The 18958-nt window shown below is 38.5% G+C and overlaps 1 protein-coding gene across 3 annotated transcripts in view; it reads right to left on the reverse strand.

Annotated features, from left to right (window-relative positions):
- IRAG2 (inositol 1,4,5-triphosphate receptor associated 2) overlaps positions 1-16148 on the reverse strand; it is a 41401-nt gene extending 25253 nt beyond the window's left edge. For 2 of the 3 annotated variants that reach the window (XM_048052228.2, XM_013184609.3), the window contains exons 1-16: positions 16045-16148; positions 12707-13328; positions 11982-12092; positions 11058-11238; positions 10761-10837; positions 10604-10682; positions 9455-9613; positions 8304-8421; positions 6790-6840; positions 5257-5334; positions 4667-4723; positions 2587-2646; positions 2414-2478; positions 2232-2331; positions 697-810; positions 306-407 (exon numbers count right to left, since the gene is read on the reverse strand). In XM_048052228.2, the coding sequence (XP_047908185.1) occupies positions 306-407; positions 697-810; positions 2232-2331; positions 2414-2478; positions 2587-2646; positions 4667-4723; positions 5257-5334; positions 6790-6840; positions 8304-8421; positions 9455-9613; positions 10604-10682; positions 10761-10837; positions 11058-11238; positions 11982-12092; positions 12707-13301 (1947 nt within the window). In that variant the 5' untranslated portion in view covers positions 13302-13328; positions 16045-16148. The remainder of the gene's footprint in view (positions 1-305; positions 408-696; positions 811-2231; positions 2332-2413; positions 2479-2586; positions 2647-4666; positions 4724-5256; positions 5335-6789; positions 6841-8303; positions 8422-9454; positions 9614-10603; positions 10683-10760; positions 10838-11057; positions 11239-11981; positions 12093-12706; positions 13329-16044) is intronic. The other variant, XM_013184610.3, reaches the window with a different exon arrangement.
- Positions 16149-18958: the final 2810 nt, after the last annotated feature.

Below are 18958 nucleotides of genomic sequence, written 5' to 3' on the forward strand. Positions count from 1 at the left end.
TTCCTTCAAGCATAGCTTTATCAAAGCGATAAGTTAAAGTGCTAAGTTGCACTAGATAAGGCAGGAAAAGCACAGCACTTAAATGAAAAGCTATTATCCCCCTCCCCCCCCCCCCCCCCCCCCCCCCCCCCCCCCCCAAAAAAGAAATTATAACAAGAGATACTTCTCTATACAGCCATATCTAATCCACAAATGGACCGTTATGACCTCAAGTTACATACATAGCATGCAACAGTAAAATAATGGGACTGTGCAAAAACTTTAGGTGGGTATGTCAGAAAATAGCTTCAAAGAGAGTTACTTACTACAAGTTTTCTTTCCCAGGCCTGCTGCATGTCCACATCAGGATCTTCTATCCATTGTAAAGATGTCATGACAAGTTCCTCCACTTCAGAGGCTTCCTCTTGCTGCAAAATAAGATAAAATTAACTTAAAATTAAAAATCAAACCCTGGCATTTCTAACACTAATCTGAAATAGGTAATTCTGGGCAGCACTATCTGATACACAGTGGTAGATTGGATGCCAACTGATACTGTTAGGGTAAATATGCCCCACCTTCACCACCTAAGAAGCTATTCTTTTTTTTTTTTTCCTAAAAAGAGTAAACATGAGCCAATTATTAATGTTTGGGGAGGCCCTAATTAAAAGGCTGACAACAGACCACATCATTTTTCACATAAGCTATGCCACTGACCAGGTTTTGCATAACAGCCTTAAATTTTTCTCCTACATATTCGGGTCCCTGAAGTAAGAACAGTACTTCACGGTCCAGTGTTTCATCCAGGGACATCCATTCAGTCTTGGTAATCTTTGAAGAGAGAGAAGAGACAGCTAGCTTATTTTGACATCTTATTACAGACCAGTATCAGTGACATTCAGACTTTTCCAAAATATCCCTGCATTGTATTTACCAGAAGGTCAGAGCTACTGAAACTTTTAGCTTGTAAGAGCTTTTCAAAACCATCTTGTCATGGAGATATATATAAAGGCAAGCCAAGCTCCTGAGTGATCCAGTGCAAATTTTCATGTCAAAAGTAGGCAAGAGGAAGTCAAAAATTAGGTATCCTTATTTGGAGAAGTCTTTACTAAGGGAAGAATAAACAGAGCCCTAATTTGGCTTTATGGGTGATTTAGTGGAATTGTGTCTCCCTGCAGTATTTGAGAGGTAAACACAGTGACTCACAGCAGCTGTAATAGGTGACAATACATTAATTTTGAAACAGAAGCTACCTCGCAAAATAGACCTTTCATTTCTGGGCCTGCATTTTCAGTCCCACCGAGGATTTTCTTCTTCAAATGCTACCTCTTTGCAAATGCACCAAGCACAAAAGTATGTAGCAGTATGGGGAAGTCTTAGGAGAAAAAAAAAAAGTGTGCTGTTGCAGTGATTTTATTTATTTTAGATCAGCTCTACTGAACAACTTGCATCTGAAGGGGAGACCAAACTTCCAGCATCATGTGAAGTGTTTCTGACCAAAAGTATAGTTACTGGATAGGAACTGCAGAGGACACAGGACACTATAACTCCAAACCAACAGGCTCAACTGCAGCATTAAGATTCTGTCAGCCTGTGCCAGGCTCGTAAGAGGAATGCCTCTCCTGCTCTCTTTTGAGTAACTACCAAAAGACCTCAAAAAAAAAAAAAAACCAGACACCACACACATGGACAGGACTTTCAGAGATTAAGGCCCATTGTTCTTGTTGAGGGACAAGGGAATGGTACCTGTAAATAGATGTTTGTCAGAGTTTCTAAATAATAAATAAGATGAAGGCTCTACAACTTCCTCAGATGTTTACTCCAGTGCTTATTTTCTTTTTTGTTACAATAGATTTCAAGGAAAAAAGTCTCTCCGTCTGCAATTGAAAGCTATTTTTTGTGTGCAGTGTAGGCAGCACAAGAAACAGACCATTACCTCCTTCAGTGTAATAATAGCCTCTTGCATATTTATAGATTTATCCCCTCTCTGTTCTTCTGCCATCTTCTGTTCATCTAAATAATTGACCCTAGCTGTTTCAGATTTACATCTGCAAGTGCTTGCTTTGTTTTTATCTGGACTTTCTCCAATACACATGGGACAACACTGTAAGCCTCACATTATGTGCTTGCATGCTAGAATTAATGAATCCTAACTCTGGGATTATCTAACAATCTGCAGGGAAAAATCTTTGTTTTTCATTTACAGATGCAAGACAACTAGAACAACATTCAATAGGATTTTTGATTCATACCTCAGAAGACTGAGCAAGTTCTAGTTCACAGTGAAGCGAATTCATTCCTTCAGGAATACTACCATTAAATTTATACATCACTGGGAAGCTTAAACCATTTCTAAAGGAAGCAGGAAAAAAAAAATCAGTCCTTTTTACTTTTTGATGAACTATGTTTCCTGGAACATGCTCACAATACTCACGAGATCAGCTCTTGCTGCATGTGTCGCATGTTCTCCAGTAGCTTATTTTTTTCTGCCCTCAGAGTCTAAAATATATCAGATCTAGTTAGAGAGTTAGTCAGTTCTGCAAAATAAGCACAGAATATGCATATTCCCCCTGCCCAGGCAGTCAAAAAATAAGATAATTCCCATACCTCTATTATTGAGGAACACTCCACAATGGTTAATTTCAGTTCTTTGATGTCCTGCTCCTTCTGCAAAGATTGTGGAGAGAAGAAACTTTAAAGCATACAACCTGATGACTAACACATTGAACTGCATTTGTAATTTTTGTGACTGAGATGCTTTGCAACTGCCCTAATACTATACTCAATCTTATACCACTGCAGCAGGCTGCACAAAATTGCCTCACATGCTGGCTAGCAGAAAGCACTGAGAAGACCTTTTTTATGGAATTTAAGGGACAGGAAAACTCCTTCCAGGTGCTGCGTTTCAGTTTATCCAGTTGTTTGTTTTTTTTTTAAATCTTGTTTCTGTACCGGCTGTAGCAGATTAGACAGAAACACACTACTTTTAGTTGAAAACCTGGACTGTAAAATGCCTAGCATGAGTTTTAATCCTAAAACTAGTTGCAGTATTCTCCAAGTTTACTCTCGTTAGCTTGTATGATTAAAGGCATAGAGGGTAGCACATTAGATTAAACTATACCTAGTGGAAGGGCTGATAGAAAACAACCTCGTGGCAAGATGAGTTGATAGTAATAGCTTTCTTAACTTCATGAACTAGCAGTGGGCTTCAGTCATATTATTCCATTACAATAGAATTTGCTGAACAGACAAACAGAGCATTTCTTAGAGAAAATACGAACTTAACAGAATCACAGAATAGCCCGAATTGGAAGGGACCCACAAGGATCATCAAGTCCAACTCCTGGCTCCACACAAGACCACCAAGCTCTATCTTTTCACCCCTTCTAATCTTCCTCTTTAAAAAAAATGTGAGACTTTTGAAAGAGATGAAACAGGTAGAAAACTAAGTGGATATAGAGGGGAAAAAAATGAAGTTAGAGTCAAGTTTCCAGTCCTAGCAAAGATGCTTGACCTGTAGTACTGAAGTTTAACACAAACTTCATTTTTTCCTTTGTCTTTATGAAGTGTTTTCCATCTTTACATACCTTCTGCAGTCCTGGGCCAAAACCAGAAGTGTCTCTGCATTAGTTTTTAGTGACCATCAATCCTATCCAGTCCCTTTGGATGAAGAGCTATGAGAATTTATTTATCTAAAGCTTATAAGTAAACACTAGTCCCACTGATCCTAACGCGAACAAGCAAAATCAAGTTTTCCACACTAGTTTCTTCAAGATTATGCAAGCCAGTCACCTTGACCTACAAGAACATGCAGTTCAGTAGACTGCATTAAAAATTCCCTTCCAGTCAATAAACTAAATAAGCATTGGAAAGCAGCATTCAACAGGAGCCACAAGACATCTGAATCATTCAAGGAGGAGGAAGTAAAAGCTATTAATCTGCTTCTGGAAGGAAAAAAAGACCAATTTATCAGCTATAAAATTATCATCTGGATCACAAGCAAGTTTTTCCTGTTTTGTCACTATTTAAAATTCAAACTGCACTCATTTTTGCAGAAAGCCTGACGGTCAAATATTTTGTTAGCTGACTTAGGGCATCTTCTACTAAATGGAAGCTTCATTAATCTAGAAGGCTGTTTGTACAGTTCATGAGTCCAAGAACTGCTAAAACCCTTACGTGGTCTTGTGTTGTATTTTGGTACAAAATGCAAGTTTAAAAAGCATCAGAAATGTGGTTATCTAGGCCTGAAGAGTACACATTTCAATACTGAGAACAGATTTGCTTTTCCATTGGGTTCAGGATCACCATTTTCACTTTGACACAAAAACGTAGTAATTTAAGTGAAATACGTGAGGGGGAAGGATCATCTGCAGGTAGATTTTTTTTTTTTTACCATTTGTTGAAGGAAGTAGTCTTCAGACGTTTTTGTCCATTTTTTTGAGGTTTTTAAGTTTGTTCTGTTTTAAAAGGTTCTGAATTTTTATTGTATTTTTTAAAAAACAAAAGCAAATTCTAGAAGCCGTTAATTATACTGACTCATAACCAGGTCCTAAAGAAGATCTCGCCTACTTTGAAAACATTTATAGGATCAGGTTCTGTTATGTGAGAACATTAGAAATAAAAGCACCACATACTCCACATTTTCAGTCATGAAAGTAATGACAGCAATGAAGTAGAAGCAACTAACCTGGATTAAGCTAGCCTCTTTATTCACCACAGTACTCTCATAGATATGTGCTTGAATCTGAAGAACGAAGAGAACAAGTAGTCATCAGCATGCACTATAATACAATTCTATTTCTATCTCCTACTTGGAAATAAAAAATGATATTAATATTCTCTGTGTAGAAAAATCATATTCTTCTTTTGAACACTTTGCATGGAGTGTTTCAGAGTTCAAACCTTGCACCCAGCTAAACGTGAAAACATCCTAAGCTCTCAGTCACTTCTTATCCCCTCATCTGTCCAGGCAAATAGTTACAGCAACATCAGCCAAAGCACAGTTTCCTAATACATCTCCTCAGTGGGGGAAAAGGTTTCCTAAATGCTTAACTTTGAGGGAAGAATGAAAGATGTGGATTGCCTATATTGGCCCAATTTTTAACCTCCAGATTGCAACTTTCTCTGTCAAAGCTGTCATACTGGCCAAGCTATGACTGCACTACAGTTCTTTAGCACAGATGGGTTCAGCATTGCCTACCTTCCAGGGGAAGCAATTTCCCCCACTAAACCTGAGTAAACTAGCCTGTCCTCGTCTCCCGGAGTTAAAGTGCTTACTTGAAGCTCTGCTGCGTTTTTAGACAGCTCCAAAATCTTCTTTTGAAGTCCATCAGCATCCATGCTACTCCTAATATTCTGAACAAGATACAGAACGTTTAGGCACAGCTGAATGGATTGACAGCTTCTCCTTGATGAAACTAGGAATAATGACATCTCCACCCCCAAGCTACTGCCTACTCTAAAGCAGTGATGGCATTTTCTCACATAAAAGCCTTCTTGTCCTACTTTCCCTCATGTTTCTATACCTTTCAAAATAAAGGTTTGATGCTGCAAACATGTTGGACAATAGGACTTGCTCAAATTATGAAAATGCAGATCATAGATGAACAAGAATTAAAGCTCAAGTCCTTCAAGTCAAAGAAAAAAAAAAGATTTTTTTAGAATAGCACGAGCTCTATCTTAAAGCACGCCTCCACTGTAGACAAGCTTTTAGTTGGAAGGTGAAATTATAAGGATGAGGTTAATTTGGTGACACCAGCATCTCCAATACATTTCTAAGGATTCCTTTTCCCATCCAGGTGAACTAAGTTTGCCCCACTGAAATAGTTTCTCCTCCATTTTTTCTATTCTCCAGAGCACTGTTTGAACTGAAAGTAAAAAATCTCAGAACATGATTTAAAGCACTACTAGAACTGCAAAGCTAAAGAAAAGCTTTCAGGCCTACCACTTGAATATTAGTTTTTGGAACTAGGCTGTCAATCACTAGCTATTGAGATATTTGTATTTGGTAAAGACTAATATTCTGAACATGGTAAGCATGCAACAAACAATGGCTCCTACATTGTTACCTGACAATAGATTCCTGAATCTGTGAGATAATTCTTTTCATTACTTCTTATAAAGTAATCTGTTTCTCTACTCTCATCTTAAATACTGTAAAAGCGCAGGCTGTAAGCAAGTATTAAAATATTTTATCATCTGATGAAAACTGCTTTATAAAATACTTACTTCACTGAAATAAATAAGAGAAAGTAAAAACAAACAGCTCCCCTCTGAAAAGGGCCACAAACAAACAGGAAGCCTAGAGAGAGCTCTGTTAGCCTCCTGTAGGTCCTTGGCCAATAACGGGTCTCTCTCTGAGTGGAACCCCCCGGCCACTGCATTTCTTTAGAAATGCAGAACTTCTCCTTTGGATCTTACCGGAGGGAAACAGAAGTGAGTATCAAGTGAGAAAGCGTTAGCTGGAGATTGAAACAATATAGAGTTATTGTATTTATAGTTGTGTTAACTAAAAATAGTTAAGAGTTTAATCTATCAAGCTTTGAAAGAGGGAAAACTAAAAGCTGCTTTAATCCTGTCCCCTACACTTCCTCAGCCTCATATCCTTGCTTGCCCAGCAAATGGAAAGTCTAAAGCACAGTGCAACCTCAAGATAGAGAGTGTTATGGTAAGCCATTCTTGTTAAACATCAGATATTTTGATAACCTAACAAGCATATCAGGCTTCAAAGTCTGAGAAACACTTCATTTCTTAGTGGTAAGCTTTTAGTTCAACAAGAACATGTATTTGCAAAGTCACGATTTATTTTACCTCTTCCTGAAGAGAAGCCATTTTGATGATGAGAGACTGATTTTCTTTTTCCTGATTAGGTTTATTAATAGAAAAGCAAACAAACAAAAAGAGACAGTAGTCATTTTTAGCACATCAAATTCAACATTCAAAGCCAAACTGAGACAAAAAGCAACAGAGCACAAATACCCACAAGGCCCAGTACAAAGCCGTCATGCTGCATTCCTTTGCTTCAGGGAGTGGAGCTGAATGGGGAGTGTTGAAACCAGTGCAGTTCATGAGCTCTCACTGATTCTACACTTCCTAAATTCAGGGCTTGACCCCAATATTTCACATTAGAATAAAACTCAGACCACTAGACAATAGGAAGGATGTATTCAGAGTGAGCAAGGCTAATTATGTGCAAGTTCAGACAAGTCGGAAAAGCTTATGTGCCACACACTACTTCGTCCTGCCCACCACCACTGCAAAGGAAGAAAAGTAGTAGTATCCCACTCAGTGCCTCCACAGCTCAGGGAACAGTTACTAAGTGACTTGTAAGCAGAACTACAAGACTTCTTATAATATTTCTCCCTCCCATCTCCTTCACAAAAGAAGAATTAGGTGTATAACCCAAAATTAAATCAAAACAATCAAAAATGTATGCACAATGGATCAAAAATAGCATAAAATAAATTTTATGTTCTTGCTCCGCATGGAAGGCTTTCCTGTTTTCTAAATACTCCCCATCAGCAGCACACAGAGTCACGGAACACCTATTTACAGCCTACGCCCATGCAGCAAGACACAGAGATACCACTGTAGCGTGAACAGCACGCACGCATGGCAGCAACACAAACATATGTTTTCCAGACAGCATATGCTCTGACATCTGACAACACCTGCTACAGCTGCAGCAGCAGCAATGTTGTTACCATGCTGCTTTATGAATCTTACAATCACATTGGCTTTACTACTCAGACACCTGAGGTGCAATTCAGATACCCTTGCGTAGGCATCCCGTGCCTCAAAGGAGAGATGCCAAGCATGCTGCATGGCTTCTGGCTGTCAGCCCAGAACAGACAAGCTTCTGGTAGGCCCTTGTCACTTCTGCCAGCCCATGTGGATAACTCCAATAAGCCTAGGGAGGTTTTGGAAAACAACTCCTTTGTGCGGGTATCTGAACCAAGCCTCCTGTCCTGCTGGTTCTAAAATACAGTCTTGTGCAGCACTTGAATTTCTGGCAGAATGCTGTCAACTTCAAATCAGACAGAGCTCAATGATGAGAGCTGTTGTCTTTAATCATAATGAAAAGCAAGATCAATTTCCATGGTAGACTGGTCCTTTTAATTGTTTTCTTCATTGTAATAGATGGTAGTTCCATGCAAAAACTTCACGATACTTTCCTAACACTAATAAATCATATTTCAAGCCCCACTACCTATGAATACAGAGGTGGTCATACTGCTGATTTCTTATGGTCTGAGTGATCATGCCACTGCTACAGCAAAGCATGAGAACTTATTCAACATAAGCTAAGAAGTAAGAGCACTTACTAGGTGTTTATTCTGGCAGAGAATCTGCTGTCTCTTCTCTTCCAACAGGTTCAGGTTGTTTTTTGCTTCTTCTAGTTCTTCTTCCAGTGATTTGGCTTTCAGCACAGAATGCTGGATGCTGCATGTAGATAAATAAACCCAGTTAAACTACAGCATGTTGCTGTTGGTCAGGCTTGAAATACCAAGAACACAGCATTTTTAGAAGCCATCAGGGACTTACTCTTTGGCACGGATGCTTGACAAAAATGATGGGCTCTGCTGTTAAGTAAAGGCTCACAGATTCACTGTTTATTTCATCAGTCCCCTTCCACACTCAGATTAAGGGATGAAAACCCAGGCAAGCATAGCACCAAAGATAATATGCTTTTGTTTGTATCCAACTTACCACCAGCTCGCTACAGTCATATATCTGATTAACTTGAGCACATAAATCATCTTTACAGTACTTCATTGTTAGCAGTTAAGGAAGCCATTTCAGTTCAGTTTTCAAGGATAAGCTCTGCATCATTGTTTTCCTGATCAGATACCCCAACCTATATATATATTTAACTGTATCTGTATCTGGCTAGCCTGGGGCTGTCTGTACAGCACCATGGAGCATGATGTCTGGTATGAGGGTACATGTCCCACACCAGCTATGCTGCAAGACTGTTGCCTGAATCTCCCCGAAGACTCTGGGAATGGTTTGGCAGTTGACATAACTATGTCACATTTGAATTAGTTGGGTGAGATGAGCATTATGAACTCACCGTATAAATAGGCCTATACTCACAGCATCGATGGTTCCCCGAGATACAGCAATACTGATCTAGTGAGACAACTCACTCTAGCTCCTCAAGGGACTAGCAAAATAGCTCTTTCACACTCATTTCCTCTCTGCTTGGCAGAGTGGTCTAGGACTGGAAACCTTACAGTGCTTGGCTGTTCACTTGGTAATATTAGCCCTTTTTCATCCACCCACCCCACACTGATTTTGCTTCACCCTAAAAATTTGCCTATAACACACCCAGAGCATCTCAGGCCACAAGAACCAGGCTATGAGATGAATGACTGTTTTTATAAGAACCAGGAGGTACAGAGCAGAACAATTGGGCAACTTGGTAGAAGATATGTCCACCCACAGCCATTACACAGTAGCCCAGGTCTCCCACCTTTTTATTTGTTGACATAAATTCTCATTATCTGCCAATAACTTATTGTTGGTCTCATCCATAGCTTCCAGTGTAAGCCTCAGCTTGTTGTTCTCTTCCTGAAGCTTCTGGTTGTTGTACTGCAGGTCTGCGACACAGGTTATCAAGTCCGAAGTCTCCCTGTTTCAGTAACAAAACCAGGGAAGATCAAGATAGGTCACTGTCTCTAATTTAGACTTTCTTTTTTTTTAATCCTGACATCGTGCTACAGCAATAAGAAAAGCGAGAAGAGAGCTCACACAGGACTTTTGCATTGTACAGTCATTTGCTCTAAATGAAAATATAAGATTGTGTTTAGATCAGTTCTGCAATTCTACGGACACCAGGAAATGTTTTGTCTTTAATCATTTTTTTTAGTCCTCCCTGCAATGGAAGTATGCCTCCAGACGAGTGCCACCTCTGCATGCCTGCAGGACAGCATCTTAATTAGCCCTTTCTAATCACCTCTTAGGCGATCGCTAATACTTCTAACTCACTCCTCAAGTTCTGGATCCTTTCACTTCTCCTAAACCACCCTGCACCTACACTTTCAACTGAAACTTGAACAGGGATCACCTTTTTGAGGTCCTGAGAAATGAGAGAAAAGTGTCAGAAGGTATATACGAATATTTTGACTATGCATAAAATGAAAAAAATATATTTGAAACTTAGTGCTTAATAGCAAAGCATTTAATAAAAAATTCAAATCTGAGTCATGATTATAAAAAAATAACCTAAGCAAAACTAAGGATCAGATTTTTCAAGAGAAAATAGCTTCTATTATCAAACATCTAAGAACTTAGAAGAGGTGATGGAGGTACAGTTTAAAAAGGAAAAAAAACATAACTTCCTCTCCCAGTAAGACTCCAACCACAGGGAATTAACAAGGTAAATGGACACAAAAGGACTAAGAAATCAGTAAGGAAAATTACTAGAATGTTTTTCAGTTTGAGCAGAATCTATATGGAAGAACGTGAAAGCATCAAAACCCTGCACAGACTGAGGTCAGCATTAGCTTCAGAAAACTGTCTTGACAGAGCTTCCATCAGTTTTAGTGGTTCTTGAAATTTCTCAAGTAATCCAAAGGTAGGAGTACTAAACTCTCAGAAAGAATTGCTTAAATGAACTTACATGTCTCCTTTAGACACATCACCCCCAAAGGCTTCCAAGCTTCCTGATGTAACATTCATCCAGACAGGTGTCTTTTTTACTGAAAGAGATTTGGTTTTGGTTATGGAGTAAGAAAGTGGTGTTTCCTGAATAAAAATCAGAATAAAATGGTCTGCACCTTCAAATGTATTTTTATGTACTTTAAATTCCAGGTCTTCTACGTTTGCTGTTGATTCCTCAGTTGTACCATCTTCCCTGAAAGAGAAAGCATCAAAAATCACATACAAGAGTATAAAAAAAGATCACTTACCAGCTTTGTAATATTTGAAACCTTTCATCCTAAAACCACCCTGTGATCACAATACCCTAGTGTCATCTTTGTTCCAAGGTACAGAACGCACAAGCCATGGGAAAACTTTCTACTTACCTGTTTTCACAGAAGCTTTTATGAGATAAATTGATAAAAAACTGTTACCATTTTCTCTTGCAGTCTTCAATCCACTCCTTCATGATGGCATGATATGTTTCAAGGTCCATGGAGATGTCTTTCTGCTCTGGATCAAGCATGTTGCACAGCTCTTCAAGACCACTGTCTTCTGATCCACGACTTGTTGTGTGTCTCAGATAATCAACTATCTTGGAAACTGCTACTTTTCCTAAAATAAATATAGGTGACCATGTATCAGATTCCAAAGTCTATTAGGACACTGTAAAGAGCTACCAAAGGGCCTCCTACTGATCTGCACTGGTACACATTCAGTTGCTGTAGGCAAGCAACTGATCATTGAAGTTCTAGTGTGATGCGGTAAGAAGTAGTTCACGCTTTTTTTCCTTCATCTCCTAATATAGAAGTGTGAAAGTTGAGTTACTAGTTCTGTGGACTTCACTTTAGAAAGAACAGACTCACCTTATTTGCTGTGTTACTACATTCAGATATCTCATCAAATTGAGCAGACCCTGTAACTGACATTATTTTACTCTGCTGGACTCCTTTATTTACCACTTCTGGTCGTATTTGAGGTAGAACTTGGAAGAATAGCCTTTCACTCTGAAGTTTCCTAAATTTCTTTTTCTAATAGGAAAAACCCTAAAAGAAATTAGCAGTCATTTCCAACACATTTGATTGGTAGAAACGTGTTGTGCCTCTACTTCCTCTGCACTAAAATACTGCAAAGATTAGCTTGTGGGCGGCAGGGGGGGAGGCAAGGAGGAAAGAGAGGCATCATGCAAAAGAGGCACAGGGATTTGTTTTGCGTCTGCCATGCATACAGCCACCTAGGTAAGGTAGCTAGGCAGTCTAAACAGACCAGAGGTTACCATGTCTCAAGATGTAACATACCAGCTTTGAAAATTTTTTTAGGGAAGACTACAGAAGAGCAACAAACAGCCACTCACAAACCTGTATGCTCTATGTCGCATGCACAGAAAATAGTGGTCAGTAAGTCTTCTTCACAGATCAAGCTGACATCATACATGTTGTCAGCTTTGCAGCCCAGTGACTGCTTCCATCCTATGAAAGATAAGTTTATCATCCATCTTTATGTGCTCATAGTTCTATATGAGCACATAAACACGAGTTAGAAGCTCAAAGCTTCTAACAGCAGTGTTATTTCTGAGATGGCATGAATATACACATAACATCGTGATGTGCACGTTTGGGAGCTCTGGCTTTTCGTTTGCATGAGGTGAAAGCTACATAATGTGTTCTTTCTTCTCCTCCACACCCAGAATAAGATTTTTTTTGTAGAAAAATCATCAGTCAGATTACATTAAAACACGCCAAAAAAAAGAAATCTGAAATAATATCTTTTTACATTAAAAGCAGACTACACTGATACCCAAACCCACCTCTCCCCAAAAAGAGAATCAGCAAATTTGAAGGTTTTTTTTTTTTTTTTTTTTTTTAAAAAAAAAGCCTTCTTACTTCCTCACTTGTTACATTTAGATTAATATTCTTTAGGGGAAAATTAAGATTCTGCTTAGTTCTATTTGAAATCTTATCATGTTGGAGTGATTGTAACACATTTTTACTAGGTTAAGAAGTAAAGAAATTCATCTATGTAGGCTTAATATTTGTATGTTTAGGCTTTTGGATTAAATGGTGTTTGTTTCAAGAATTTTTACCTCTTTCACTCAGAGATAACCTCTGTGGTGCGGGAGATTGGATCACAGCACTTTCTGACTTTTTATCAGATGTGAAGAACTGAAAGTGTGGACTTGACGTAAGGTACTTCTGTTCATGACGTGCATCTTCAGACTCAGTACTTGCTAAAGCACACCACTGGTTCTGGGCATTAGCTTCCCTGGATGTGAAGTAGGATGGAGAACTGTTCTCCATGGGGCATACTGGCATCCACGGGTTGCTGGTCCTCTCTTCGCTTTTAATGACTGAGTATGTAGCATTTGCAGAGCAGCTGTCAGAGATTTCCCCAAAAGAAGGAGACAGCAACTGCAAGTCTGCAGAGAAAACACTTTCACTGCTGGGACTGATGAAGCGTGGAGTAGTACTATCATGACTTCTGAATGTTCTTTTCTTCAGTATTTCTTCTAGATTTTTTCTGATATTGCACTGCGGACTGTCAAAGTTCCGTGACTGAAATTTTGGTATCTGTAAAGCAGGATTAGAGACTTGGTCCATCATTTGGATAGATTTGATCTTTCTGCATATACTGTCCACTGGGTTATGATGTCGTTTGTTAGCACCATGCTCTGAAGACATTATAAATTCCTCTCTCTTACAAAGTATCTGGAAAGAAGAGGGACAAAACAAAACAGTCAGGTACATCACCACGGACAACTTCTTTGTGAGAATTTTTCCTTTGAGCAGGCAGCTTGGAGCCTTGGTATCAAGTGATTTGAAAATCCTTGGCCATATACAGACTGGACAGGAACCTTCAACCACAGTGTTTAGTTCTCCAGGGAACTAGAGGCAATAGAGATCTGCACAAGGTGGGGAAGAAAAGAAACTTTTTTTAATTTCACTGCTTATTCTTAAATACAATAACCATACCAGAGAGGAAGGGGTAAAAAAAATAAAACAAAATAAAACTTCTCTTTCCAACCTAGCAGTTGACTATCTTCTTGAAGTAAGCTCTAAGCAACAGTTACTCAGCCCAGTTTATCCCAAATTATATATATATATGTTTTTTAAATATAGAAGTTTTCATTAGAAGAGCAAAACAACAGCAAAAACCCACACAACTTTCATAACCATTATTTTTGGTCATATTTTGGTCACATACTTCCTTCCTGATAGCATGGGTTTTTGCTTGTGTCTAACAGCAACTGTCCAGCTCTTTACCCGAGGTCCCTCCAACAGCTTTAGGCATTAGTATTTCTTGCTTTCGTTCAGAAGCCTCTCAGTCAAACCCTGCAGCCACAGCTATACAGGTCATTTTAAGTATTCTGAGGTTGCAGCATTCTTGATACCATCTTGCAACAGGTTTCAGAAGCTAAGGTTTAAATGAAGTTAGCTTTCAGGAAAGTATTAGTCTGCCTTTCTGAGTTTACTCTTTGTGGGTACTGGATTGGGGGATAGCAGGAGGCAGGAAAAGTGAGCACAAGAGTTTCAACATTTCAATGAGCCCACAAAAATAGAAAACTAAGAACCTTTGTTTTCTTTTACCAATTAACTACAACTACAACACTACCACACAAAGAATTGCCCCAAAAACATGCCCTGCAGAAGTGGTTTGGTTCTACTTGCATTTTTTTTTTAATCTTTCCAAATGTGATATTTTTGATCAGATATGCACATGTGCATTACCAAACCATGGGAGTTGCATTTTGAAGGGATAAAAACCCTGTTTCAACAAGATTTCTGTCATCCTGCAGTTTGCAATCTTCTCTGAACTGAGTAGTTGGGAGCTTTCCTCTGACACTATCCCACTGGGGACTTCCTTCACAGATCCTCTTCCAAAAAAGATAATCTGCTGAATCAGCAGCACCAAAGGATACCATCCACAGCCCATGAACATGGCTGGACTCAGAGCTCTACGACAGCTTTCTTAAACTTCATAAGTGTAAAGAAACAAGAGGGAAACAAGCAATGCTATTGGAAGTTAGCTATGACATTTAGATCATTATTAGAGATGCATTATAAGAGATAAAAATAGCACCAGATAAGTCTAGCTGAAGCTCCCTAGAATCAGATTTTAGTTCTTATTTTGCATCTAATATTACAGCTACATACCTACCTTTCCACCACTCTATCACTTTGAACTCATCAGCACTATTAATACACTGTACCATTTCTTGCAACAAGGTTACATACAATGCTTAAAGAAAAAAATGCAATGTTTGCTTTAAAGTACGAAACAAAAAAGCAGTAAAAATCCCAGCACATGCTGGCTGTATATCCTATGTGACCAGCAATAACAGCTCCCAGAGACTCCAAGGCTGAGGTTTAACTTGTAGCTAGCCTGTTGGAATGGTACCATCACAGATCAGCTTTTTGTTATAAAAGGAGGGGGAAAGGAAAACTAAATAACAGCTTAAAAACCACAGCTCACAAGGTGGTGTGTGTGTGTGCATGAGCACAACACCAGTTGTTGCCTGTAGGAACGGAACACTGAGCTCCTTGACCTGAAGGGATTTCCCCCTGCACAGTGCAAACACCAGCGTGCCCCCAGAAGGATATAGACTTCACAGAACCATGGCTTCTTACTCAGCCTGAGCATCAAGAAACCAAGTGAATCAACCTCTTCTTCCCCCGAAAGTTAGCTCCCCCATTTTCTTTCAGACAGAGGAAAAAAGAAGTAACAAGAAGTGGTTGAAGGCATCTTATCAAAGAAATTGATTTATTTTTTCAAAAATGGCAACATGCTTCACAACAGTTAACACAAGAGCTTCCACTTGTATAATCTTGTAGTGAAAAAAGGAAAACCACATGCAAGTATTTAAGAATCCAGATTGCCAACGAGCATGAATACTTCACAAAAATTGGTCTACTACAAGCTTTCTGCTCACCAGAAGCTGAATTTTATAGACAGATAGACAAGATCCCCAAGTTTATTTTTCTGCTGTTAATTCCGCAAGTAACAATATTTACCATAATAAATACATCCTTGGTCACAAGAATAGTAAGAATAACAATAGTAAGAAGTGCAGCACATTTTTTGAAGAAGGAGGAAAAAAAAAAAGACTGCTTTTTATTATTATTACGGTTGATTTGAAAGATTTGTTCCTAAGCAAATGCTAGGAAGTAAAGGAGTTTCCTATATTAGAGATACAGAATGCCTTTAAAAATAATTTTAAAAAGGTAAAAACACTGCAGTTAGACTTAATTACATTCTCTCAGTACGTGAAAGCCCTTAAATATAAGCAACCAATCATTAAAGAATACTATCCCTTTTAACAATACTCTTTTAAAATATTGCCTGCATTTTCCTGTTACAAAAGGAAATATAAGTACAAAACATTACACCTACAATAACAGAGTAGCACATAAAAAAAAAAAATACCTTCTATTCCTGTCTGGTAGAGATAGCACACTGTAACTAAGGATATTTTAGCCGTTCCTCTAAAGGAAGACTATCTGAACAAACTTTAGTACTGAAACTAGCAGAGGGTTCATTTGCTAGAAAATCGGCTTTACAAGGTACACCTGTGGCTGTCTGTCACTCAGCTCTAGGGCTAATGGACAATTAGTTGTAATGAGCTGCAAATTAAGTATCAGTCTCCAAGTTTCTAGCTTTCTTACTTGTTTTCTTGTAGTTTTCCTGCTCTTCCTAAGTGAATCGTACGGAGTTTCAGCGCATCCTGAAGTTTCACTGCTATTCACACACACACACACTGCCTTTTAAAACAAACAAACAAAAAAAATAGTGAGTAAAATAACAATACAGTTTACTGCTCTGTATGCTCTCAGGTACTTGGGATGTTTCTCACTTCTATTAGAAGTTCTTTCTTACTTTTTCCAGCTGCTGTGAACTTTCATGCAGCAGCAGATCTCACTTAGTTTCTCGTGTAGAAGTTTGAGGAGACAATACAGAAATCATATAAAAAATCATAGCTCTTGCCACTTTTTGAAGGAATGCAGAAGTTAAAACATCTTGGGCTGATGGTCTATTAAAAAGTCTCTGTGTTGTATGCTCTCCCTGTGTTGTTGAATGCTCTGCCTTTGGGTCTGTGACTAAAAAACTTGTCATGACTTAAATATTTTAAGTATTGTATTCTCCAACAAGATTTGCATTTTAACACTGGATCTTTAGGTATATGTTTTACAAAAAAAAAAAAAAAAAAAAAAAAAAAGGAAGTAGGCTAATATAATGTTTTTAGGCAATATTGGTGCCTGCCCTGTATAATAACCATTCAGCCTCTCAGACTTGAAACACTTGGAGAAACACCACCTCCCAGTCTAAAACAGGCTATTTCAGCACCTCACAGAAAAAAATAAAAATAAAAAAATTACAAATGCTCTCACATGTGCTTTGTGGTTAAAACCCAAATCGCGGAAGTATACTGACTTCTCCCATTTTTTGTAGGAAAACTGCTAAATAATTAAAAAATAGACACTTTTTATTTATTGTCATCTAGCAGCATTGCCAGAGACCAGGTGTTGATAAAATCAGTTCTGATTTCACTAGCAGATGGGTAAGCATTTTGACTAGATACACTTTTTTTTTCTTCCAGGAGTAAAGTTGATATTAATGCAGAGGTAAGATTTCTGAGATCAAACCAATCCAGCTGAGCATCTCTTCTCTTGTTTCTTTTATCTTCGAGAGACTTATGCACACAGGAAGATTTATAGCTTACTAGTTTGAAGAGAAAACCTCCCAAACTGAAATAGCATGCATGTTTTTTCATATCTTGATAGGAACAAGTGACCTTTTCTCATGAGGTTCCTCCAGGTGATGATGATATTGATGCTGTTGTACAGCTCATAGAGTAGGCACAGTGCAGGCACAGGGGCAAACAACTTGCCTGTAGTCCTTGCAATCTAAACTGAGAAAGGTGGAGTGAAAAACAGGGTGATTGGAAGAAGTGTTTCACTTACAGGCTATGAGGTTTAGTTAGACCCTTAATAATCTCCTAATAGTCTCATTGGCATACTAGATAAGGGTTAGGTGTATGTCATATTCAAGATACATTGGCAAATATTGAGGACAAACATTTTCAAAGTATAACAAATGATAATACAGCAGAGTTTGTAAGTTACTTGTCTTCTCTTGAAAATACTTCTTGAGGTTTTCCATTCTGTCTTTAACAACATTTTTCTCTACATAAATTATACACTTTGCATATAAATACACACATAAACCCATTTCTATTCCCTCCTGCTAAGAATGGGTAAGGAAAACAAGCCCAAGAGACTGCACATTTTATGGACTGTGCTTGCACAGGCTGGGCACTGTAAAAAACATGAAGCAGGCTGTTTCAGTCTCTGACTCCTGACTGTCCAGTTATCACTCCAGCTCTTGGTGTGACCTGCTTTTTTTTTCTCCTCTCTCCCAGTTCCATCCACTGTTTACAACAAAACGTCAGCATCCAGCTGCTCAGCAACAGCATGTATTTCTTGTCCAGCTCTATGGGTGAGACTCTGTGACAAACATACAACTCAGCCAAGACGAGATGACTGCATGCATAATGTTTAGCATAGTTTGTAGCCCTCTAGGTAACTTGTTGACAAAGACAAAGTCCTCTTTGCCAAGTTCATGGGGGTGGAAGAAAAGGTCAGATGACTCCTTGGCCTTTGGTGCTTCTGTCATTACAGAAAGGTATGCTCTGCAAGATGCGTTTGGTAGTAGTATGTGCTGGTCTGAAGAACTGTACAACTTCTGCTAACAGACATTGTAAATGCCTATACTTAGATGGTCAGATTTCTTTTCCAGTTTGCAAATTGCAGAAAACTTTTTCTGTTGGTGTTTTCTTCCTGGTGTTTGCCCCAGATTTTTCATCACTGAAGAAAAATGTTTTACTATCTTGTGAGTCACTGAACTTCAGAAGTAATACCTCTTTTTGTGATGCTTGCACCTTTCAAATATTGTTGATTTCTACACTTTCCTGATACTTTTAAATATCCCTTACCTCACATAACATCTTTAACTTTTACTTATATTTACCTCTTGAAATCTCTTCCATTTTGTCAATACACTTTTGAGAACAGTAGTGTCTGGATCCAAATATAGCATCTCACTGCAATTCTCAGCAAAGACTCTGTTACCTCTACTGTGTGAGCCATTTACACAATCCCTAGCAGACTGTCTTTTCTACATCTTGAACTCTACCTTGAGTAGTTTTTAGTACAGCTAAGTAGTTTGTAGTATAGTTCTTCTCGTGAGGTGTAGAGAAAAGAAGAAAAACATCTCCAGTAATGATGCAGTAGCACTGGTATTGTGCCTTAAGATATTCTGGCTTTGAAAGGTCACAGATACA

Source organism: Anser cygnoides, chromosome 1, assembly GCF_040182565.1.
Source record: "Anser cygnoides isolate HZ-2024a breed goose chromosome 1, Taihu_goose_T2T_genome, whole genome shotgun sequence".
In the NCBI taxonomy this organism is placed as follows: Eukaryota; Metazoa; Chordata; class Aves; order Anseriformes; family Anatidae; genus Anser; species Anser cygnoides.